Here is a 24370-nt window from a genome sequence, read left to right on the forward strand (position 1 = left end):
TCAGGTTGACAAGGGCCATAAATATTGGTGAGAATCCAAGAATCATTAGAAAGATTACATTTGAAATTCACTGATATAGAAAAATCATTGTGAAAAGCCAATTCACCAGTGAATAAAGAGCCATTCCAAATAATAATCAGTCCACCAGAAGCTCCCACTGAAGCCACAAATTCAAATTTATTGAATTTTTTTGGGCAAAATTTCCTTATATATGCCAAGTCAAAAGATTCTCTCTTGGTTTCTTGTAAGCAAATAATATCACAACCAGATTCCTCAATTTTATTAGAGAGTGCAACCCATTTCTTATCAGAATTAATGCCTCTCAGATTCCAATTCATGACTTTCCAAGATTTGCAATTATCCATGGATAACAAATAAATTTTTCCATAGAAGACCCAGAGTAAGGTATACTCTAGGCACCAAGAAGAATAAAAGGGGATTCTTAATATCACAGGCAGTTGAGACATTCATAGTTTCCACATGATACAAAAGCAAACTGTGTGTTCCCCAACTGAAGAAAGTCTGATAGGGCACTGGGATCAAACATGTCCCAAGAAAAGCAAAATTACATATAGTATTATGCATTGATAACTACTTGAAAGCCTTTTTCTTGGCCTGTTGTGCAATGACAACAGCCTTCTCATGGCCCTTCTCACTTGATTTGTTCTGGGCAGAGGATGAAGAACTCTTGGTCTTTCTGGTGCCTATCACTCCTTGAGTCCCTGAAGCTTGACTTTCTCCTCCAATATTGTTGTTTTTCTTCAAAATTCTCTTTTCAACATCCTCTTCTGGCACCTTACAAAAGGACATTGCCAGATTCTTAACCACTTTAGAATTTATAATTGGAGGAGCAGCATTGCATGTGAGGCAGTTTCTATCTGAACAATTTGCATGACTTTTATAACCATCATTTAACAAGACTAGCCTTGGACTTCTTCTTACCTCAGATTCAACCAAAGCAGCTTTTCCTCCTCTTCTCTTCCTTTTTGGAGTGCTAAGAATGTCCTCAACCAAGGATGAAGGAATGTGCTCCTCTTCTATGTCAGACAGAGAGAGGCAAGTAGGAGCTTTGGTAGTTGCACATTTATCTGGAATAGCAAACTGAACAAAACTTTCATTATTCATAGGTTCCTTAAGAATGTCCCAAAGCTGTGATGATAGAAAACTCTTTGCCCAATCAAACTTTTCAGGTGTTAGGAGAATAAGAGTTATGAAATTGAGCCAACTCACAGGTATGTCCACCATAGCAGCATTATTCTGATCTTGAACTCCATGCATATTCGGTGCAAAATATTTCTCCCAAAGGCGCATACCCTCTGAAGAGACTTTCCTTGTCAGATCATGCTCCTCAGGGATGGGTAAGAAATGAGTCTGGACTCTGCCAAGCATAAGGTGTAGATGTGCTACATTTGGTGATGCTATGTTGACATTGTCAGGCAAGAACAAATGTTCATCCATATGATCCATGCCATGTGCTTCAGTATTCAAGGATGAGGCAGCAGGAACACTTTCAGATAAATTTTCCATAGAATCATCTTGAGAATAAGCATGTAAAATATTAAGAAGTCCTTCCCCCAAAGGCAAGACAGCTTGATTAATCTGTTGGTCAGCAGATGCATTGTGTGCCTGAGGAACATCTTCAGGAGATCCAAGGGGATTATGTGTAGCAGTATCTTCAGAGCTTGAGGAGGAGATGTTAACAAAGCTGTTTTCATCCAAAACAGGGGGACCTTGTTCTTCTTCATTCAAAGGAAATTCCTCTTGCTGAGCAGGCAGCTGTTCCTCTATTTCCACTTCCATAGGCTGAGGTTGTTCCTGTTCTGCTCCCATGGCCCAGTGTCCCCATCCATCCCCAACTTCTGCATTATCTCCATCATCAGCTTCTGCAACATTTTGATCTAGTGGATGTGCTGGAGCTGGATTAAACAAAGGAGCAGGCAAAGCATGTCCAGGCATTGGGTGTGGGTCCACTCCCTCATCAGGTAGAGGATCTTCATCTGGTGGCCCACCTCCCAGCAGATTGTGCTGTAACACTTCCACAAGAAAAGTCCAGGATTCTGCATCAGGCCTAGAACTCTCAGTCATCCTTATGCTTCTTGGGATATCCTGAAGATCAGTGACTCTTACTTTGACCAAAACTCTGCCTTTTCTGTTAGGATCTTTCTCCCATAGCAGTAGAGAACCAATATCAGCAAAGCATGCATTCAGGTCCTCTGTTTTCATGTGATCCAGGGGGGGACCAACTAGGAGCAGCCAAACATCTCTATTGAAAGTAACCCCTCTCCAATTAGGACCCTCATCATGTCTGACAAAGGATACATTAACATCTCCAAACTGGTTGGGACTAGATGAAATAAGCCTGTCCCTATCACTGACGTTCCTGAACTGAACATAAGCCGCTCCAAACGGACAGGAATGTAGGCTAACGAAACCTACTCTAGCCACCTCAGTGAGATACTCCTCAAGAACCTCAGAGACATTAGCAAAGGGAACCAAACCTTCAGGAAAAGGGTTGATGGTGGCAATGGCGTACTGCTCGTGCTCCTTAGGGCGGCGCGGAACCACCACTCTTTTGACGCCCACGCGCCCCGCGATGTGCTGAATCTGGTAGCCAAGTGGTACAAATGGCCTTGGATCAATAGGGATGTTGGCCATTGTCGAGGTCTGTGCCTCCGACGCTGCTGCGCCGGTGGTCGGAGGAAGAGACGGTTGCGGAGCAAACGATGGTGGTGGTGAATGTGAGGGGCGGAAGCGACAACGGAAGGTGATATTTTTTTCCCAAAAAGGAAAGCCGAGAAGTCAGAAAAGGAGGAAACCTCCTGGATTAAAGGGGCCGGCCCATGGGCCCTGAACCATGTATGGTAAGAATTGTCGGGCCATTGCACAGCATTAAAAGATGGGAATTTGAAATAAGGGATCAAACCCGGTAAACGTGATCGGGGCGGAGTAAAGTTTAAATGGGAGCTTTGAAAGTTTTGTGCGTGATCAACGGAGGAATCCGTTTGGAGAGCGGAATTATGCATGGGCTCCAAGACAGAGTTGGAAGGCAACTGAATGCGCTGAAAAACCGACACACGCTTTGCTCCAAAGGAATTTGAATTTTTCTCTTTACTACTTGCCATTCCGAGTCACTTTCTTTGTAAAATCTTTTTTCTTCTATGATCCAGTTTGGACCACCATAACCCCAAAGACTCAAGAATAATTCAAACAAAGGTGTGCTAATCTTCAAAAGATTGTAAATTTCAAAACCTACTGCAGATGAAGCCACAGAAAATTGAAAGGTTCTATCCCTTAGAAATTTAACTCTGTATGAAGCAGCATTTCCTCCAAAGCAAGATTGCAAAGTAACAGCCACAGTGTGTATGTCTAATTTGAAGGCAGCTCTTCCAAAAGAAACCACCAGTAAAAAAGCTCTTCTATGAGAAAAGTTGGCAAGTGTAACAGAGTGGCCAAACTTACTTTTGCATGCAGCTTCAAATGAAATTCCTCTTGTGAAGTCTAGGGCAAGATCCTTGTGATAAATCCCTGGATCATTACTGTCTTGAGAAATGTTTGAAGAAGAGCTTGAAGATTTCAACAAATGCACACCTTGAACCAAAGAGTCTGAAATAATGCGCTCTCCCACCAACACAGTATGAGATTTGAGGTCAATTATCAAACCAGAATGAACTCTTTCATTTTCCAGAAGGAATCTAGCATCAAGAACTTCTTCCTTCATATCCAATAGGACCAACCTTTTGGCCTGAGGCCTAAGAATAAGGAATGCTTGAAAGGAGGGAGAGCCCTTTTGAAAATGAGAACAAGAGACCTTCCAACGAACAGGGGGAGCTTCTGGGATAGGAATAGCAGTTGTATTTTTTGATGATTTCACCACTTGGGCAAAACTCTTGGAACCAAGAGCAGACTTGTTTGTAGGTGTAGAAGAAACATTACCAGAGACAAAATCTGGAGATCCAATACATTCACCCACTAAAACCGAATGATCCTTGAAGTCCAAAATAGTCCCAATCTTAACTTGTTCACCTTGAGTAAGGGATCTAGCAGAAATCACTTGTTCTTTTGAGTCAATGAGAAAAATCCTTTGAGCCTTAGGCTTGAGAACAAGAAAAGCAGATTTACCCATGGGGATCTTCAAATCCATGTGACCCAAGGGAGAGAAAGTTACCCTCCATCTGAGAGGAGTAGGTTCCGAAAAGGACGAAAAACCAGGAGGTGACACGAGGCATTCTTGCACAAACACCAGATGAGAAGGAAATCTAATGGAAGATCCGAGTGTAGAAAACCTCTCCAACACGCAAGGATTTACCAACCAAAGGAGAATCTTTATGATTAACTAGAGCCAGCCAATTATTTGGCCACAAAAGAAGAAACCCAGAGGCAGAACTGCTAGTGCCATCGGCGAGAAGAGATTCAAAAGAGACTTTCCAACGGCCAAGAGGGGAAGGAGAGGGAGCCATGGGGGAGATCACCTGAAAGATCAGCTGAGGAGGATCAAGGAGATCGTGTCAGCAAGGAGGAGGCCGGGGTTCACCAGGTTCGCCGGAGGGGAGGGAGACGGTGAGGAGGAGCCATTGGGGTTCCCTTGTGTTATTGGAATGATGCTTTCTCTACAGCTTGTTTCCTCATTAACAGGCTTCCTAGTCGCACCATTGCGATGAAAACACCTCTTCAGGGACTTCTCAATGAAACACCTGACTATACCTTTTTTAAGGTGTTTGGGTGTGCCTGCTGGCCACACCTTCGACCCTATAACAATCATAAACTTGATTTTCGTTCGAAGAAGCGTGTGTTTCTGGGCTATAGCTCCCTTCATAAGGGCTACAAATGTCTTCATGTTCCGTCTAATCGTGTCTATATATCTAGGGACGTTATTTTTGATGAGAACGTTTTTCCCTTTGCCAACATGCCCAAATCTCATGATCTACCCCCTGTGTCGGAGTCTTCTTTACTTTCAGCTGACCGCTTTATGGATGTTGCACATGCCTTGCCCTTGCTTGCTGACCATGGTGCAGTTATTGGACGCGGGAGTCGGCTCGACGTTTTTACTCCAACACCATCGGACGTTTACGATCATGGTCTGCATGGGAGTTCCGCGGGCTGTATGCAGCCATGCACAGCTCCTTCTACTGAGATAGGCTCTGCCTTGGGCTCTGTGCAAGCCGAGCCGGTAGCCATCTCGCCTGGCCGTTGCCCCGCCTCGGGCTCCGTGCGCCCCGCCCTGTGCTCTGCGCCCAGCCCCACGTCCGCCGATCCTGTTTCCGCCTCAGATTCCCGCCCAGCTACAGCTGAGCAGTATGGCTCGCTGCATGCACAGCAGCAGCTGCTACTGCGTGACGAGCAGCGCACGCGCGGGACTGCTCTGCCCACTGGCCCGCTGTATGGCCCGCTGCAGCAGCAGGTTTGTGCGTCAGACAACCTGGCAGCACCAACAAGAGCAGACACGGAATCTTCCTGCATGTCCACACCTGCCACAGATTTTTCTCCTGCAGCGCCTGGTCGGTCCGCTGATTCCTCCTCGATTATTCCTGTGTCAGCTCCAGCTTGCTCCAATGCAGGTTCTCCTTGCTCCACAGATACAACAATGCCAGTGGTCACATTACCGCCTCCTTCTCCGCCCGCTGGACCTATGACACATCGGCGACACGGTATACATCAGCCTAAAAAGCGCACTGATGGCACAGTTGCCTGGACTTGTGTACTTACAGCTCATGCGGCACTGAAGCACACTCTTGAACCTCGTGATTACAAAGAGGCGCTTCGCACTTCACACTGGCGTGATGCTATGGAGACTGAATTTTCTGCTCTTCAAGCAAATCAGACTTGGCGCTTGGTTCCTCCTGTTTCTGGCGTGAATCTCATTGACTCTTGATGGGTGTTCAAGGTGAAGCTTCATGCAGATGGTTCTATTGAGAGATACAAGGCGCGTCTCGTTGCAAAGGGGTACAAGCAGCGTTATGGTCTAGACTATGATGAGACTTTCAGTCCTATGGTCAAGCCAGCTACTATTCGCCTATTGCTAGCCATGGCTCTCTCTCACAGATGGCATCGTCGTCAGCTTGATATTCAGAACGCTTTTCTCAATGGTTATTTGGATGAAGTGGTATATATGCGCCAGCCACCTGGTTTTGTTGATCCTGATAAGCCTGATCATTACTGCAAGCTCATTAGGTCACTCTATGGACTGAAGCAAGCTCCTCGTGCATAGCATGCTCGTCTTAGCTATGTCCTTGGGTCATTGGGATTCTCTCCTTCTGTGACTGATACGTCGTTGTTTGTTCTTCGGCGTTCTGGCATTACAGTCTATCTGCTGGTTTATGTTGTGATATTATTGTTCTCGGTTCTACGAGCTCGCTGCTATTCCTAAGTTGATCAGTCAGCTTCGCTCTGAGTTCTCTGTCAAGGATCTGGGAGTTCTACATTATTTTTTGGGGATAGAGGTGTCCTCACCCTCCTCTGGTAGTCTTCTCCTTCGACAGCGTAAGTACGCACTTGAGCTTCTTGCTCGTGCTGGCATGTTGAAGTGCGCTCCTGTGACTACACCCATGGCATCTTCTGAGCGTCTTTGCAGTTCTGATGGTGTTGCTCAAATTCAGCCTCCGATACTCTGGTGTGACAATATTGGTGCTACCTATTTGTCATCTAATCCTGTCTTTCATGCAAGGACAAAGCACATTGAAGTTGATTTTCACTTTGTCCGTGAGCGCGTGTCTCGGAAGCAACTGCAGATTCGGTTTATCTCATCGAAGGATCAAGTTGCTGATATTTTTACTAAGCCTCTCCCTTTACTTTTGTATGAGCATTGTAAGCGCAAACTCAATCTTTTCCTAATTGAGATTAAGGGAGGGTGTTAGAATTAGACTTGTATACGTATCGTATACGTATTGTAAACCGTATAACATACCATATATATATATGTAAAGATCCCTACCCGATGAGGCACATCGGGGTAGGCTCCAAACGTGTTTTTCCTGGTTTTCTTCATCCCCTACCGCTGCCGTTACCCTACCGCCCGCCGCCGTAAATCAGAAAGTGGGCCGGTGAGGCAGCGCACCTGAGCTCTCGATCGGGGTAGACCCGGAATCCATCCACCGGACGGACCAAGAGTTCGACCGAGCCGCGGGTTCGAGTTCGACACGGACGTACGTGCGTCCGATCGACACGGAGTTCTCCTCGATCGCGCCGCGGCCTAGGATGTGTTCGGTTCCAGAATGGCAAGGAACGGGATGGAACCGTCCCGTGCCTAGCTCCCATCCTGGCGTTCGGTTCCAGAATTCTGAGGAATGGGATGGAACCAACTCGCTCCCCGAAAGAGCATATTCCCGGAATATGCCGTTCCAATCCGTCCGGCCGAATCGGCCGGACCGCGCGAACGAGCTCAATCGGCTCGCTAATCCTTTTCTCTCCTCCGGCGCGGAACGAGCTCGACCGGCCCGGCGCGGCGGCCAGCCGGGAGCGCGGCGGCGAGGCCAGCCGAGGAGGCGGCGGCCAGCCGGCACGCGGCGGCGGCCGGGGAGCGCGGCGGCGGGGCCGGCCGGGGAGGCGGCGGCCGGCCGGCACGGCGGCGGCGGCGAGAGGCGGCGGCCAGCCAGCGCGGCGGCCGAGCCGGCCGGGAGGCGGCGGCCAGCCGGCACGGTGGCGGCGGCCGGGGAGCGCGGCGGCGGGGCCCGGCACGGCACGGCGGCGGCCGGGAGGCGGCGGCCAGCCAGCGCGGCGGCGGGGCCAGCCAGGGAGGCGGCGGCGGCCAGCCTAGCGTGCAGGCGACGCGGATTAGGTAGTATTAGGCATAATTTAGGTTAATTAAAATTTTAGATTAAATTAGGGTCTAATTGATAGAGTATTTAGACTAATTAGGTTCCTTGCTATTGCAGTGCAACTGAACACAAGTATGAAGTGGAATGGAATGGAATGGAACACATCCCTATTTCATGGCCTCAGCCCGCGCCGCTCCACCCCACACAGCCCCCTACGCCCTCGCAACTCGGAAGCGCCGCCGCCAGTCCGCCGGAACCGACCTCGCCGACCGAATCGTTCCTTCTCCCACCATCAATGGCGCCCGCAGATGGTGCTTATAAAATGGGGCGCAAGTGAAATCTTAACCGCATGCGCGACTTTGAGATTCGAACCGTTCGTTGACCATGCAAGTGGCACCTCCGCGTATAGCACCTGTATTCACGTATTCTGGTTTTATTCGCGAACCCTGTTATAGAAACCGCGTTGCGGGACCCAGGATAGACCCCACATGCGTCAATCTCACCACCCCCCCCCCCCCACCCTCTCTATCTCGCACCACCTCTATTCGGGATAATTTTTTGCGCCGCCTCCATTACCGGAGGAATCCGAGCTCAATCCATGTCCCCGTGGCCCGGATCAACCTCTGACGGAGTACCAGCCGATTCGTCTATTCAGAGGGATGGTTTCTCAGGAGATTCGGAGCTGGGTAGTGAGGTGAATCGTTCTTCCTTGACTTTCCTTTATCCCCTGTTTCACCTGCACACAATCCGAGTTTCCGCTCGATTGCGTAGATTAATTGTTCGTTTTCCTACTTCAGAGTATCTACGATTTCGATCCGCACTTGGATCTGCCTCGGGAAACCATGGATCTGTGCTTCACGGGGCCGGATTTGAAAACGAATCTCAGATGCGGTCATGGGGACGCCCTGCACAGGAAGGTGGCATTTGACATGGCGGCCACAGGGAGAAGATTCCTTGGATGCTCTCGTCAGGTGAGAAAATTAATCCTCGTCACGATTTGAAGCAATTTCGCTGTTTAGTTGTTGATGCAGACAAGAGAGCTGCACAATATCTTACTTGTTTGTTTTGACCACGTGCCTGGTAGCATTCGCTGATTGTGTCCTGAAATAAAAAAATAGATTTTTTTCGTGATGCAACCATGTGGTTATATGAAAGGCAATATTTGTGCTTCGATGCACAGAAATTGTGCTCCCAATCAACTGAAAAAATGGTGTGGTAGGACTTTGAGGGTATAGGACCACCAATGCATAATCTTAAATTAACTGAGGTGTTCATTACCTCGAAAACACATGTATATGTCGTGACAAAAAGTAGTGGAGATCAATTATTGCGATGGCTATCCGTGTGTGTGTATTTTTTGAACTGTCTGAAGAAATAAGGCTCTCAAAGACGTATGCATGGTACTGATACTCCCGCTCTATTAAGTGTAGCCCTCTGAATTATAGAGTAACAACTGTCTATCTAATTTGCATTTTCTACACCTGACCGTGAAGGACTGATGGTGGTTTGTCACCCGTACCGTTCGGACGATCAAACGGTACTGCATGAAACCTGTTGCGTTGCTAGAAGTTAGGCTTGAAAATGCCTAGGCAGCTTTTGTGTTGATTTTTGTCTGATGCTCACAATGAAATGAATGGCCAAATTCAGCTATAAATTGTCTTACGATAATTTATGGTATTTTTTTTTACGGAGAACCTGATCTATTGCGCTTGTCATTTTGTAGGGGCGGGAGCGTTGCTCATTTGTCGTGTGGATCGACCAACCTTGGAGTCCCCGTATTGACTAGGACTTTAATCAGCTTGTGGGGTTTAGTTGGCTTGAATTGCAGGGATGAATCTATGCCCATTGATGTGGAAGCGCCCATTGATCAAGCATACGTAAATCTATGGACCGAGAAAAATAACCTGCAGAATGCGGTCGAGCATATGGAGCGGCAAATGAAGATTAAGGAACTCAGGCTTAAGGAAGTTATCCGCCGCAACAGCGACAGAGCGTCACGCTCCTTGAACTTCTATTTCAATGTGTCCATATCTGCCGCCAGCGTAGCTGCGCGCTACTCTTTTTGCTGTTCTAGTGTTTGTTCTTCTAAAATAGTCATTTGTCACTTGTTGTAATCTTATCATTAATGTAGACTGTTGCCTTGTAAGCATTCGCACGTGTGTCTGGAATGCAGTTCAGTGTTTTAAAGTTACCATTAGATATCTAGTCGATTTGTTACTAGTACAGATGTGCATGCACTACATATTGAATATATGTGTGTTACCATCAGATGGTTCATCTTGCGTGGAAGTGCTGCTAACATGGGGAATGCAGTGAGAGAAATTATTTTTGTGGTACTTCTTAAAAATGGTTGTGAGCTCGTATCCTAACTGTTGGGCAGCTCAGAAGACGGTTTTCTCCTATTAGAAACAAAATAAAGCAATAATTGTGCGGAACCAACCTGAAGTCAGGCAAGTTCAGCATATGGCCATGTAGGGACCTTATAGTTTTGTGTGCAAGGACAATATGGACTAGTCTATGGTACTCCATGTAAATAAAAATCTAGTTACGTACACGATGCGTAAGCATCCAAGACCGTCATCCGTGTTAAGCGCCATATACTATATATTGGTGAAGATTTAATAATCCGATAATATACGTTGCAGCAAATGAGATTACAAGAAAAAAAAAAGAGCTAATGGTGTGTGCAAAACCCGCACGACGTCTGACCAGGAAATATTTATAGTAGTGAGGGACTGTTCAGAGAGTTGAACCCGTACTCTATATGCACGCTGTACACCATGATAACTCTGTCAAAAAACATTTAAAAAATAGAGTGAACTCCCAACTCTGTAAGGTCAGGAGTATATCTATAACACACAAATAAACAATAGCGCACCCATGGTACAGAATTAGTTGGCAGCGAACACAGATGGAATAATGTGTGGCATTACCCATGTTGATAGATGCAAATATTCAGCAGACAAATATCTGGACAATTCATGCGATACGCGCCCACAAAAAACATTGGTTCAGAAATTAATATAACAGTAGTCATCTGACCATGGTACTGACATCTAGATAAATATTATCCCACAATGCAGCTGCTGAGGCAGACTGGGCATTACATGGGTTCTCCACGTCCTCGACGATTCCTAGGCGAAACTACATGACGCCTAGGCAACGCTTGTACTTGTCAGGAATGTGGCCGATGTTCCCCTCAACTGAAAGTGCGTCCAACAGGAGGATCATCCGAGACATATGTGACACAAGGATCGTACATCGTACATACGTATAGCTCGAACATGGGCTGATTCATACAAACCATCCATCTGCGTCGCACATGCATCGACATGATTTTGCACCACAAAAGGCGTACACCATACATACGTAAAACCTCAACATCTAACCCGTTGCATGGACCCATGCCCCCCCCCCTCCCCCGAGTATACATGGATCCCATGGGGTCCTTGTCACGAGTGTCGTTCCGTACATGATTCAGAAACATGTGGTACCATGCGTGTCGATGCATGTGGTACCAAGATGCGTTACACCACAAAAGAGCGTACACCACATAACGTAATACTCAAACATGGATTGATTCATAATAGCATCCATCGGCATCGCACATGCATCGGCATGCGTTGCAACACAAAATGCGTACACCATAAAGGGCGTTCATCATACATACGTAAACCTCAACAACTAATCCGTTGCGTGGACCCATGCCCCACGAAGATATGTGAAACCATGAGGTCCTTAACACAATTGCCTTTCAAGTACAATACACCATACATGCCTAACCCCAACCCTCACCCCAACCCCTAACCCTAACCCCAACCCCTAACCCTAACCCTGAACCCCCCACCCTAACCCTAACTCCAACCCTGATCCTAACCCTAACCCATATCCCTAACCCCAACCCATAGCCATAGCCATACCCCTCAACAACTAATCCGTTGCATGGACCCATGCCCCACAAAAATATGTGAAACCATGCGTCCTTAACACAATTGTCTTTCAGTACAAGCTTAGGTAACATGTAGTACCTTGCGTGTCGATTTCGGATGACCGCCGGGGTATCAACTTGCGTCGCACCACAAGGATCGTACATCGTACATACGTATAGCTCGAACATGGGCTGATACCTACAAAGCATACATCTGCATGCGTTGATTCATAATAGCAAGATGTGTTACACCACAAAAGAGCGTACACCACACAACGTAATACTCAAACATGGGTTGATTCATAATAGCATCCATCGGCATCGCACATGCATCGGCATGCGTTGCAACACAAAATGCATACACCATAAAGGGCGTACATCATACATACGTAAACCTCAACAACTAATCCATTGCGTGGACCCATGCCCCATGAAGATATGTGAAACCATGAGGTCCTTAACACAATTGCCTTTCAGTACAATACACCATACATGCCTAACCCCAACCCTCACCCCAACCCCTAACCCTAACCCCAACCCCTAACCCTAACCCTGAACCCCCCACCCTAACCCTAACCCCAACCCTGATCCTAACCCTAACCCATATCCCTAACCCCAACCCATAGCCATAGCCATACCCCTCAACAACTAATCCGTTGCATGGACCCATGCCCCACAAAGATATGTGAAACCATGAGTCCTTAACACAATTGTCTTTCAGTACAAGCTTAGGTAACATGTAGTACCTTGCGTGTCGATTTCGGATGACCGCCGGGGTACCAACTTGCGTCGCACCACAAGGATCGTACATCGTACATACGTATAGCTCGAACATGGGCTGATACCTACAAAGCATACATCTGCGTCGCATATGCATCGACATGATTTTGCACCACAAAAGGCGTACACCATACATACGTAAAAACTCAACAACTAACCCGTTGCATGGACCCAAGCCCCCCCCCCCCCGAGTATACATGGATCCCATGGGGTCCTTATCACGAGTGTCGTTCCGTACATGATTCAGAAACATGTGGTACCATGCGTGTCGACTTGGATGACCGCCGGTGTACCAAGATGCGGTACACCACAAAGAGCGTACACCACACAACGTAATACTCAAACATGGGTTGATTCATAATAGCATCCATCGGCATCGCACATGCATTGGCATGCGTTGCAACACAAAATGCGTACACCATAGAGGGCGTTCATCATACATACGTAAACCTCAACAACTAATCCGTTGCGTGGACCCATGCCCCACGAAGATATGTGAAACCATGTGGTCCTTAACACAATTGCCTTTCAGTACAATACACCATACATGCCTAACCCCAACCCTCACCCCAACCCCTAACCCCAACCCCTAACCCTAACCCTGAACCCCCGACCCTAACCCTAACCCCAACCCTGATCCTAACCCTAACCCATATCCCTAACCCCAACCCATAGCCACAGCCATACCCCTCAACAACTAATCCGTTGCATGGACCCATGCCCCACAAAGATATGTGAAACCATGAGTCCTTAACACAATTGTCTTTCAAGACAAGCTTAGGTAACATGTAGTACCTTGCGTGTCGATTTCGGATGACCGCCGGGTACCAACTTGCGTCGCACCACAAGGATCGTACATCGTACATACGTATAGCTCGAACATGGGCTGATACCTACAAAGCATACATCTGCGTCGCATATGCATCGACATGATTTTGCACCACAAAAGGCGTACACCATACATACGTAAAAACTCAACAACTAACCCGTTGCATGGACCCAAGCCCCTCCCCCCCCCGAATATACATGGATCCCATGGGGTCCTTGCCACAAGTGTCGTTCCATACATGATTCAGGAACATGTAGTACCATGCGTGTCGATTTGGATGACCGCCGGTGTACCAAGATGCGTTACACCACAAAAATCATACACCACACATACGTAATACTCAAACATGGGGTGTTTCGTAATAGCATCCATCGGCATGCGTTGCAACACAAAAGGCGCACACCATTAGTTAACAGTAAAACTCAACTAACTAGGAGCCACCACACCGTTTTCGTGTCCTGGACCGTCCATCTGAGCATCTAACGGTCAGAAACAACGTAGTAGTACTGAATTGTTGCTGGGCACTTTTTACATTGCTTAATCGCGTCAAATGGGCCCGTGCCATTGTTGGGCTGCTACTCCACATATCAAGTTAGGAGTCACCTGGTTAATCGGGCCGGAAAACGGTGATATAGGCCAACTGGTTCTGCCCTTTGATAATTTTCCTGAGCGGTGTTACCGTGTTAGAGCTAGACTAAAAGTCTAGGGAAAAAAATAACGAACGAACACCCCTCAACCTCGTGGGATCCCCAACCTCGTTATTCCTTCTTTCCTTGTTTTGGCCGCCGTTCTTCCATTCTTTACCATGTAATCTATTCCGCCACCGAAGATGCAGCCAAGGCCAGATGCCTATGGGTTGCCGATTCTCCTCTATTTTGGGTCAATTTGGAAGAGGTCGCTCAGATTCGTGGTTTCTTCTCCGATGACGGCGCCGGCGCAATTCGGATGGCGCGCAGGAAGCGGAGTGGGCTACCTCCATATGGGCCTACGGTTCTTCCATTCGCCGGCGAACCAGGCCCACCATCCGAGGAACGCCTCTTCTTTCATTTGTTTGGACGGCGTTGTAATCATGGCGTGCAAACTGAAATCGTCGGCGTGCTAATCATGGTGAAAATTTCGACCCTCTCTCTCCTGTAATAATGGTGATTAATCCCAGTGTTATTGTCAGTTCTCTTCTGTCCTTGATACATATGTGCAACCAGCAATCGTCTTCCTTTACCCCATCCGTCTCGCCTTTGGACTTCCATTGTTTATTAGAGATGTTCCTTGCCTAGGGTTGCCTGGCATCCACCTTTTTTCCTGTAATTTCATCACATGAACACTAGGTAGTGAAATGATTTACTGTTTTTGTTTCAGGGATTGCTGTGCTCTTTCATCTGGGATTTTTATTTAGGGACTGCTCACAGCAATGTGTGCAACCTTCATTTGCAACCATGGCTGCCGGACAGGTACACTAACTCAGTAGCTCATGCAATTTTGCCGCTCTTTTGTTTACTGATCCATTGTTAATAATGGAAAGAATGCAATGTTACCCGGGAGTGAACCTACAAAATAGAGTTGGGATTATTTAGAATATATCTCTCATCAATGATTATATTTGGGCTATATCCTTTGCATTTTGTTATTGGCTATGTATCATTACCAAGGGAAATCAGCAAACTGTGGAAGTTTTCACTTTTAGTTTCTTTTGAGTATGGGCCACTTACCTGGTATAAGTATGGCAAATGGATAACCACATAATCGTTATCTCTACAGATTATCCACCATACCTTCCAGTTCGTATTAAGTTTTTGGCTTGGTTTGAGCACGGTGGATATTTCATCAGTCACCCTTGAGGAATTCTAGGATAAATTTTCTAGATGAAAGCTTTGCAGAACTCATAACAACAGTTCGATGATTTATCTTTTCATCCATATGTGTAAACAGTTGTGCCCTCTTACGTAATTGTATGTCTCATATCCAATACTTCCTTTAACAGTTGTGATTGAGTATTTTTCTTTGGATAGTGGTTGATCTGTGCGTATGAAGAAGCCAGGTGAGTTCCTCCTATTGATTCATAAAGGTCTATATCATTTATTCAAATTTCGTAGTCTTTCTCAAGATCTAACAAACTGTTATGTTCCCACGCACTATCGTATCTTGATATGTTTTTTAAGAACTGCAATATTTTGAACAATGCTCCTAACACTAAAAAAATGAAATGATGCCAAAATTTGTATATTCTTTGCTTTTCCAACCTATTGCGGGCATGTAATAGTGGATCATTATCCTACTTCCATCTCAGCATAATCTTCAGGTATAATCTTAGGAAACGAATTTACGTTCAAATGTGCAAATGTGTCCGATTGTATAAATAGTGTATTAAGCCACTGTAAATTATATTTAGATAAGAGAGTATATAGCGATGGTATCTATGTAAGGGAAGCTTGACAAATGAGTAAGATCAGTGGTGGTGTATATATTCTTGCGCTACATTTATTAATCTGTTCTATAAATAGTTGTAATTTTCGTACCATTGTGTTTCATGCTGTCTATTAATATTCTCCAGAATCTTTCTTGTACAGTTGTCGCTGTCAATTTCGTTTTAGTCTTGCGAACACATTTCCGGGATCAGAGTACATATTTATACAGTTACTTTATTAGAGAAATCATTTTTTTTGTTTCTCTGACAAAACTTAAGTTTGTATTACAAATTTCAATGATATTACAAATCCAATAATCTAGGTATATTTATGATTAAAAGCTCAAAGAAGCAATGAAGTAAAGCGATTTTATTGTTGTAGTCTTCTCTTTCTTGGCCCTTACAAAATGCAGTTCTGGCAGAGATATCAATCGCGCTACATTTATTAATCAGTTCTATAAATAGTTGTAATTTCCGTACCATTGTGTTTCATGCTGTCTATTAATATTTTCCAGAATCTTTCTTGTACAGTTGTCGCTGTCAATTTCGTTTTAGTCTTGCAAACACATTTCCGGGATCAGAGGACATATTTATACAGTTATTTTATTAGGGAAATCATGTTTTTTGTTTCTTTGACAAAACTTCAGTTTGTATTACAAATTTCAATGATATTACAAATCCAATAATCTAGGTATATTTATGATTAACAGCTCAAAGAAGCAATGAAGTAAATCGATTTTATTGTTGTAGAAGCTTCCATTTCTTGGCCCTTATAAAATGCAGAGTTCGACATATCAATCGCTTTGGATGTAAAAACAATATAACAACCTGTCAGCTATATAAAGTCGCAATTTTCGATAGGAGTAATTTGTAAGTCTTTGTCTTGACACATCATTGGATGGCTCAAATTGTCATGTGTAAGGTCGAGAAAATCTTTCATGCTGATCATATCGATGATGCTGGTCGTGCCATTTGTTGATTAATTCTGCACATAACGATTGCGATAAAAAGCCTGTTTTGTTTTTCTCTTATTTTGGTAAGATCAAATTGCAGCTTCGACATGTAGAATCAATTACGTCTCATGCTATCATTATTTTTGTAAAAAATGTCTCACATATGTCCAGACATGGTATGAATTCCTATCAATTTCAATGTTCTTTTTTATCATTCTCTAATTCCCTCTTAGGATGCACTGAACATTGTTCCTCTCGCATGCAACTACGAAAAACATCCACCTATGTTACTAATTATCTTAAAAGAATATTTTCTACTGCCTTTGGTACAGAAATGGAAGATTGCATTGACTACTGTATCGTGTACTTAGGTATAAATCATATGATTTAACATGATAGGGCTTCAATTAGATGAGTTCATATGGCCGGGTATCTTCCATTCTATAATATGATGATTGTTTATTCAACTGCTCTTTTGCTCGAGTTATTGAAAACTTGCATTTGGTTTCTTCTTCTAGCAAATGTGTGCGGGGTTGCAGAAAAGAAATACCATTTTCCTATCCTGGATGCATCATATGGTTTGTTGTCTTGTTGACCGTTGATGGCTTGTTCTGCACTATCTGTTTGATCAAATGCAGCCCTGCCAAGGGTATTTTTCCGCTTGCTAAGGTAATAGTAATATATTCCAGTAATTCTGTGGACAAATTGTAAATTAATTACTAAATGTCCAAATTCTATTGAACATTTATATAAGTTTTTTTAGTATGGACGGGCGCGGCAAAGCGCGCCTTCATGGTCTAGTACATACGTAAACCACAACAACTAATCCGTTGCGTGGACCCGTGCCCCACATAGACATGTGAAATACATGAGGTACTTAACACAATTGCCTTTCAGTATAATATTCAGTACCATGTAGTACCTTTCGTGTCGATTTCGGATGACCACCGGGGTACCAACTTGCGTCGCACCACAAGGATCGTACATACGTACAGCTCGAGCACGGGCTGATTCATACAAAGCATCCATCTGCGTCGCACATGCATCAACATGATTTTGCACCACAAAAGGCGTACACCATACGTACGTAAAACCTCAACAACCACCCCGTTGCATGGACCCATGCCCCCCCCCCCCGAATATACATGGATCCCATGGGGTCCTTGCCACGAGTGTCGTTCCGTACATGATTCAGAAACATGTAGTACCATGCGTATTAATTTGGATGACCGCCGGTGTACCAAGATGCGTTACGCCACAAAGAGCGTACACCACACATACGTAATACTCATAGTGCCATATAGTCCTTATCAAAGTTCATACAAGGTACATCGGGGTCAATCGTTTAATTCCTTCGCCATCTATTCATCAGTACAATAGGCATGTCAAAAAAATATAGATCTGTACCACGTTGTGTGCTGAGAAGAATTACTGTATACATTAATTTTTGGCTAAACTTTAATGCACATAAAAATGAGCCTGGCTACTGTTCCACTAAACGCCATACATTGATTTGTGTTCTTTAGACCAACTAAACTTATTTTGGCCTTCATCCTACAAAATTGAAGAAGGAAAGTCCGGCTGCTGTAGCATAGCTGATTTTACTCCTCGATATAATAGGATCCGGTCACATCGAAACGACTAATTGATAACAATGCAAAACGAACGAAAAAATAATATGGCATAACTTATTGTCAATTCAATAAACTCTGAATTTTATTCCGCGTGGGACCATAACATCATTGAGTGACTATATGCTAACAAATAAAATCATGCTGTGCAACAAAAGAAAACAGATCTTAACAAAGTAGACTCGCTTCATATAGGCTGTACCAAGCAAAACATTTCCTGGTCACTAATTATTCAGGTTATACTGACCGAAACCAACCTACTAGAACCTAGTCATTCCCTGGGTATCAAATCAGCATGCATTGCTTCATTCAAAAAAATAAGGGTAACAGCCCAAAGGTACAATGCCACCTCTGTGCAGTGTTACATGCACAGAAAAAATGAACCAGACCCATCTCATGGTTGACAGAACACCCGCCATCTGTACTGCCTATTACAAAAAATAGGTCCAGCGAGCCAATGAATAATACCGACATTATGATTGGATCGCGTCAAAAAAAATCAGTTAACACGAGATGTGTTAGACTGAAATAGAAACCAGTGATTAAACTCACCGGTTCGTCACCGTATACCCCTTTGATATACACACATTCTTCTTATGACCAACTACTCCACAGTTGGAGCACCGTGCCTCTCGCCTAGGCTTCTTAGAGCTCCTCTCCACCGAGGGGCAAGACCCAGCATTGTGATGCCTGCTGCGGCACACAGAGCAGAAGCGAGTCCTTGGCACACTCACCTCGTATCCAGGCTTCGCTCTTGCTGAAGTGGGTCGTCCTAAATCCGCCTTCTTGTAAGGAGCAATCATCTCTGGACTGAAGCTAATCCGTTCTGGATCAACACCGTGATCAGAAGTATCATCTATGGTTTCGCCCATGCCTGATGTATGAAACCTCTGTTCCAGCCCCAAACCATCACTTATCCTACTTGCCTCTGAGATCTTGGGCATTGCATCTAACATGCTGCTCATAGCAACCTCGAATGACTCTGGATTCGAGTCGCCTAACTGTACCATCTCGAGTGCGGTTCTGTACAGAGCTGTGTGACGGAAACTTGTTGATTGCAACGCCGGACTATCCTTCTGGTACATTCTAAGATGCTCGGGCAAGTCTCTGCATGCATTCCTGGTCCATCTCTGCATAATGTGACAGCCTGGTATTTCAGTTCTTCCCAAGAAGGATAAGACCTGGAACCACATAACAGAAGATCAAAAATGTTAGCATAAAAAGACTCCATTCAAGGCTGTTCCACCCATCACTGTATTTCTGGTATTTTCACTTTGCCTAAATACCCTAGACGACTTACCCTTATAACGTGGCAGCATATCATACCCATATGCTCATACATCCCGCAATCGCACTGAAAATAGTCTCTTGTCGTATCTATTCTGACCTCAAATGCCCCGCGTGACCACCTCTCCTTCTTCTCCACGTCGAAGTGAATGACAATATACCTTGATCCCCTAATGATCTCTTGCGCAGTGTACGAAGCCGACTGGAAGATCTGGACTTCGAACAGTTCAAACAGGGACGGCGTGTATATCTTACTTGCATGCTTCTCGATCGGTCCGCCGCTGTTTAATAAAACTCAGCACTGCAAGACATGTGGGAAAAAAGGTCAACACCATGAAAAAAGGAGTATGATTACTGGCATCCGACTACTATATAAAGATAATGTGCGGTGCATCAAGCGTACCAGTCTGCTGCGCTTCTCCTCGAAGTTTTCCTCCTCATCTCTCTGGAACTGCAACTTATTATAACCTCTAACAAACATATTCATGCTGCATCCAGGCGGCACATACAACTTCAGCATATGATTTGCACTCTCCGAACCCTGTGTGCTGGTCATCCTAGCGCAGAATACTCCGGAGAAGTATGGTTTCGCCCATTTCTGGCGGACATCGTATATCTGGGTCAAAAAATGGGTGGTCCTGAAGAGCATACTTTCCGATCAACTCTCCCCACGCAGACTCAAATTCATCTATAGTAAGCATATGGTGGCAGATCTTGTGTAGCTCGTCCCGAAAGCCTGCATTCTTAGCATACACTGGCCCAAGGTTTTCCTTTGCCTTGTGCAAAACATGCCACTTGCACCACCTGTGCTTTGTCAGAGGAAGAACCGCCCCAATTGCAATCTCCATGGCACGGCATTGATCTGTCAACATAACATAACATAATTACGAAACAAACTTATGTAAAGCACTAGGGAACTGGTGTGAACAGCAGACTTCATGCTGATAAACTCTATTTGAATTATGTTGAGAAATATTAACACAGCATGTTAAGTCAGCCCTGCGTCTGTATGAAAAGGGAAATTTGCACTTTAAAGATCGGAAAACTGTATCCCCAGACAACTGTAAGATGGTGATCTAGTACTCTGGGGGTATAGGACCCCCAAACCATGATCTTAACTACAGTGCACTGCTCATTTCTATGGAAACTCTCTCTATGCCGTGACAATTAATGGAGAGATCCATTAGGGCGATGACTAGCAGTGTATATAGTATCTGTACTTTCTGAAACAATATGATTCTCAAGCGCGTATGCACGGTACTGATACATTCCCCCTACCAAGTGTATCTCACTGTTTAATAGAGTCACCCCTGTCCTACTAATTTGCATTTCTACACCTGACCATGAAGGACTACATGCGGGTTGTTACCAGTACCATTTGGACGATCAAACAGTACTCCATGCAACCTGTAGGGTACCTAAACCAAACTTGTAACTGCCTGGCCTCATTCCGTGTTGTTTTCATCAGATGCTCAGGTTGAAATGAATGCCAAACTACAGTTATAACCTATCTTACAAAAATGTCTGAGTGTCCTGTGGCCTCTCTGAACAATAATCCTCATGTGTATTCAGATCCTCCCCATCAGATGAGCTGCATAAACAAGTGCATCTCTAACAAAATCAGACATCGTGACCTCCGAAAACATCAGAATACTGCATTATGTATGCTCAGGATTATGATTTTTGAGCCTGTAAATAATCTACATACCTAATCACCGTGTGTGTTGACGCGTTTGTTTCGGTGTATAGACCAGATGGAAAATCTCCCTCCAACTCTTCTGGAACAAAATCACAACCCCTGAAAAAAATGAAATTATCAGTGCCCCCGATCAACTGTATTAATCCTTATCAAACATATGCTGAGACAGTGGCCCTGATATATAGTCTCCACCGTTTAAATTTATATGTGATACAAAGCAACCTTATAACCAGAACTACACGGTTCTCTCCAAGGTGGAAAACCCAATCAGTAAGACATCTTATCCAACACCCCAAGCTGACCCCGATCCCTCGATTCCTACTCGCCGTGTACCAACCATACCAAATCATGGATTAACAGCCCTTGTTGCACCCTCCATCTCGCTCTATGCCCTCGGGAACAAACGATGCATTGAGCACCTTCATACAGAGATACCAGAGAATCATATCGTGCGGGTGCAGAGATATCCATCTATCCGGTATATTATCTAATTTTGTTTATACCTAACGAACGCCGTAGGTATAGGCAGGCTAAATCCTCCCCCCTTAACCGCCGGTACTGACGAAACTGACGAAATCAGGACCTAATTGGAGGTGTGGTTCAGTAAAGTTACAAACTGTCTAACAAGGGCTCACCTGTTGCCCCATGGCTCCGGGGATCTCGGCGAAACTGTGCGGCTGGGAGCGCCGTCTTCCGTCGATGCCCTGGAACCTCCGTCCAGCCCGTCATATAGCTCGCCGGAGCCTCCGCCGCCACTGCCGCTCCCAGAGCTGTTTGACTCACCGCTCCAGATTTCCGTGTACAAGCGGAATTCCGCCGGGATTACCTCTTCTCTTTCGATCCATCCCGAATCTACACCAGGATAACCCATGCTGGAGGAGGAATCGGCGGTCAGATCAGCTGCGGCGCAGAATCAAACAAACTCGGCAAAAAAGTGACGATGCGGAACCATGGAACGAACCTGAGAAGCAGCTCGGTGAACCCTTGCGCGCCTCCATGGCACTGCATCGCCGGCTCAGTCTGAATCTGGAGATCGAGACTGGTCCTGGGTTGGGGTGTTCTGTGAGCGCCGAGATGCCCGGAGGTCGTGAGATGCCGGACGATTTTGAATTCGAACTGGTAGATCCTGGTCGCCGCTTGTCCTAATCGACCCCACGCTGCGGGCCACCACCGTATATACGGACCAGTACAGCACGCGTATACGTCCGGCTCTCTCTGTATTCTTGCAAACGCCGGTCAACTCTTCCGGACGTGGGGCCAGCACGCGAATCTTGGAACTGCCCCGGACGGCCACGATTTCACCTGCGCCCCATTTTATAAGCTACAACGCATTTTCGGTCTTGCTCGACGTGAAGCCGTGGGGCGACGAGACCGACATGGCCAAGCTCGAGGAGGCCGTGCGTGGCGTGGCCATGGAGGGACTCACCTGGGGCGCATGTACGTCGTTTAATTTGACTACACCTCCGAATCACGCTGCTTGTTAATCATCGATTCCTGAAGTCTAACCAAGCGATCGCCCCGTTCTTGCAGCCAAGCTCCTTACCGTCGGGTACGGGATTAAGAAGATGCAGATCATGCTCACCGTCGTCGACGACCTCGTCTCCGTCGACAGCCTCATCGAGGACCACCTCTGCGCCGAGCCGCTCGACGAGTACGTGCAGAGCGCCGACATTGTCAGCTTCAACAAGATTTGTAAGTAGATCTCGTGCCTAGTCTGATTAATCATAAGACTTTTCTCCTGCACCGTCTCATGTCAGATTTCCAGTCTTAATTTTAAAGGAGGACTAACCTCAGCATAAACCTCCTCTTATCGCAGGAAAATTCCTCAAGCGGTCGATGGCGGAGAGCAGCAGCAGCACAAGATCACCTAGTTTCGTTTTTTTATTATCGACTTGTTCTTAGTAATAGTTGGTCGTAGTTTTGTGATCTAGAATTCTAGATTCGTTGCAGTACAGTCAAAAAAAAATAAATCGTTGCAGCAATACTGTACCGCGAGGACTTGTGGTTTTTGTTGCTTCGAATTGCTCGTGCCCTACCAACCAGTTGCTTTGAGTGGAAAGCATGCGTGTTCAGCGTTCTTTTGGTCAATGGAAAGTTCTTTGGTCATTGTCCACTGATAGATTTTGTACGCACGAAAAGTCATCCAACATGCGAATCCTCGGCTTAGTTGCTCTCTACCTACCGATTTCTACAGATGCTGCGAGATGGCTCGCGAGAATTGTAAAAACACTCCGTATGTACCTACATACGTTTAAGTATTTAGATTTACTTGCTAAAAAAGAAACCACGGCAACTAATTTTGAACGGAGGAGTAACAGGCAACGTCATTTGATTCAGACCACGTGTTACTAACGGACAAAAATACCATAATCTTTGCTATTAAAATACCCGTGTACCGGTTTTACACGAATCACCAACCGGTGCTCCACCTCCCACCGATTTGTTTTCCACGTGTTAGGATTGGGTTTTGGCGTCAAGATGATGCTTGTGGTACTGCATCGAATAAAGACATCTCGATTTCAAGCCTATCTAGCACCGGTGGAGTGCCGGATTGGTTTTCGACGTGTTAGGATTGGGTTTTGGTATCCGGGCTTCAAGCCTATCTAGAACCGGTGGAGCGCGGATTGGTTTTGCACGTGTTAGGATTAGGTTTTTGTGCCAGGAAGATGTTGGCGGTACTGCATCGAATAAAGATATCCCGACTTGAAGCCTATCTTTTGGATGGTCAACGATGTTGAGGAACCTGTGGGCATCGTCGCCGGGCTTGTGCTCTGGTTTATGTGGTATTGGTTTGGTTGTCGAACTATTGGCCTTTGTGGGTCATGATTTCGTCTTGTGTGCAGGTTGGTTCAACCCGTAGTGTGTATGTGGCCCAAGCCACCGACCCTCGCATGCGTATGTGGGCCTACCCATCGGGCCCTGCCGGTGGTTCTAGCTTGATCATACCTGATTTAGCTTCTTCATCTCCATCATGCATCCCAGTGACTACTGCTGCTCTCCAAGTTTTTGTTTCTCTCCTTGGGTGATGTAACTTTGACCAAACTGGCTTTCAAAGCTTTGTTGGTATCTTTTACGAAAATTTAAAGGAAAGCTTGTTTGTTTTGGCCAACG

The 24370-nt window shown here is 45.5% G+C and overlaps 4 protein-coding genes across 5 annotated transcripts; 2 read left to right on the plus strand and 2 right to left on the minus strand.

Moving 5' to 3' along the window:
• Positions 1-8270: 8270 nt before the first annotated feature.
• LOC124699877 lies at positions 8271-10019 on the plus strand. Its single transcript, XM_047232105.1, has 3 exons — positions 8271-8445; positions 8549-8722; positions 9475-10019. Exons 1-3 carry the CDS (start codon positions 8350-8352, stop codon positions 9535-9537), a joined length of 333 nt encoding a protein of 110 aa, XP_047088061.1. The 5' UTR covers positions 8271-8349; the 3' UTR covers positions 9538-10019.
• Positions 10020-18552: 8533 nt separating this feature from the next.
• Positions 18553-20417, minus strand: LOC124699879 (protein FAR1-RELATED SEQUENCE 3-like). Of its 2 annotated transcripts, XR_007001548.1 has the most exons (3): positions 19964-20417; positions 19574-19861; positions 18553-19454 (listed from the first exon to the last, which is right to left on the minus strand). XR_007001548.1 is itself a non-coding variant. In XM_047232107.1 (2 exons), the coding sequence occupies exons 1-2, from the start codon at positions 19613-19615 to the stop codon at positions 18822-18824; spliced, it is 675 nt and encodes a 224-aa protein (XP_047088063.1). In that variant the 5' UTR covers positions 19616-19852; the 3' UTR covers positions 18553-18821. The 2 variants fall into 2 exon arrangements, 1 of the variants encoding a protein (XP_047088063.1); XM_047232107.1 differs by lacking the exon at positions 19964-20417 and having other exon boundaries at positions 19574-19852.
• Positions 20418-20447: 30 nt separating this feature from the next.
• LOC124699878 lies at positions 20448-22328 on the minus strand. Its single transcript, XM_047232106.1, has 4 exons — positions 22221-22328; positions 21895-22131; positions 21269-21358; positions 20448-21151 (listed from the first exon to the last, which is right to left on the minus strand). Exons 1-4 carry the CDS (start codon positions 22265-22267, stop codon positions 21073-21075), a joined length of 453 nt encoding a protein of 150 aa, XP_047088062.1. The 5' UTR covers positions 22268-22328; the 3' UTR covers positions 20448-21072.
• Positions 22329-22333: 5 nt separating this feature from the next.
• Positions 22334-24119, plus strand: LOC124696864 (elongation factor 1-beta-like). Its single transcript, XM_047229530.1, has 4 exons — positions 22334-22398; positions 22581-22696; positions 22790-22951; positions 24103-24119. The coding sequence occupies exons 1-4, from the start codon at positions 22334-22336 to the stop codon at positions 24117-24119; spliced, it is 360 nt and encodes a 119-aa protein (XP_047085486.1).
• Positions 24120-24370: the final 251 nt, after the last annotated feature.

The sequence above is a fragment of the Lolium rigidum genome, chromosome 3 (genome assembly GCF_022539505.1).
Source record: "Lolium rigidum isolate FL_2022 chromosome 3, APGP_CSIRO_Lrig_0.1, whole genome shotgun sequence".
Taxonomy (NCBI): Eukaryota; Viridiplantae; Streptophyta; class Magnoliopsida; order Poales; family Poaceae; genus Lolium; species Lolium rigidum.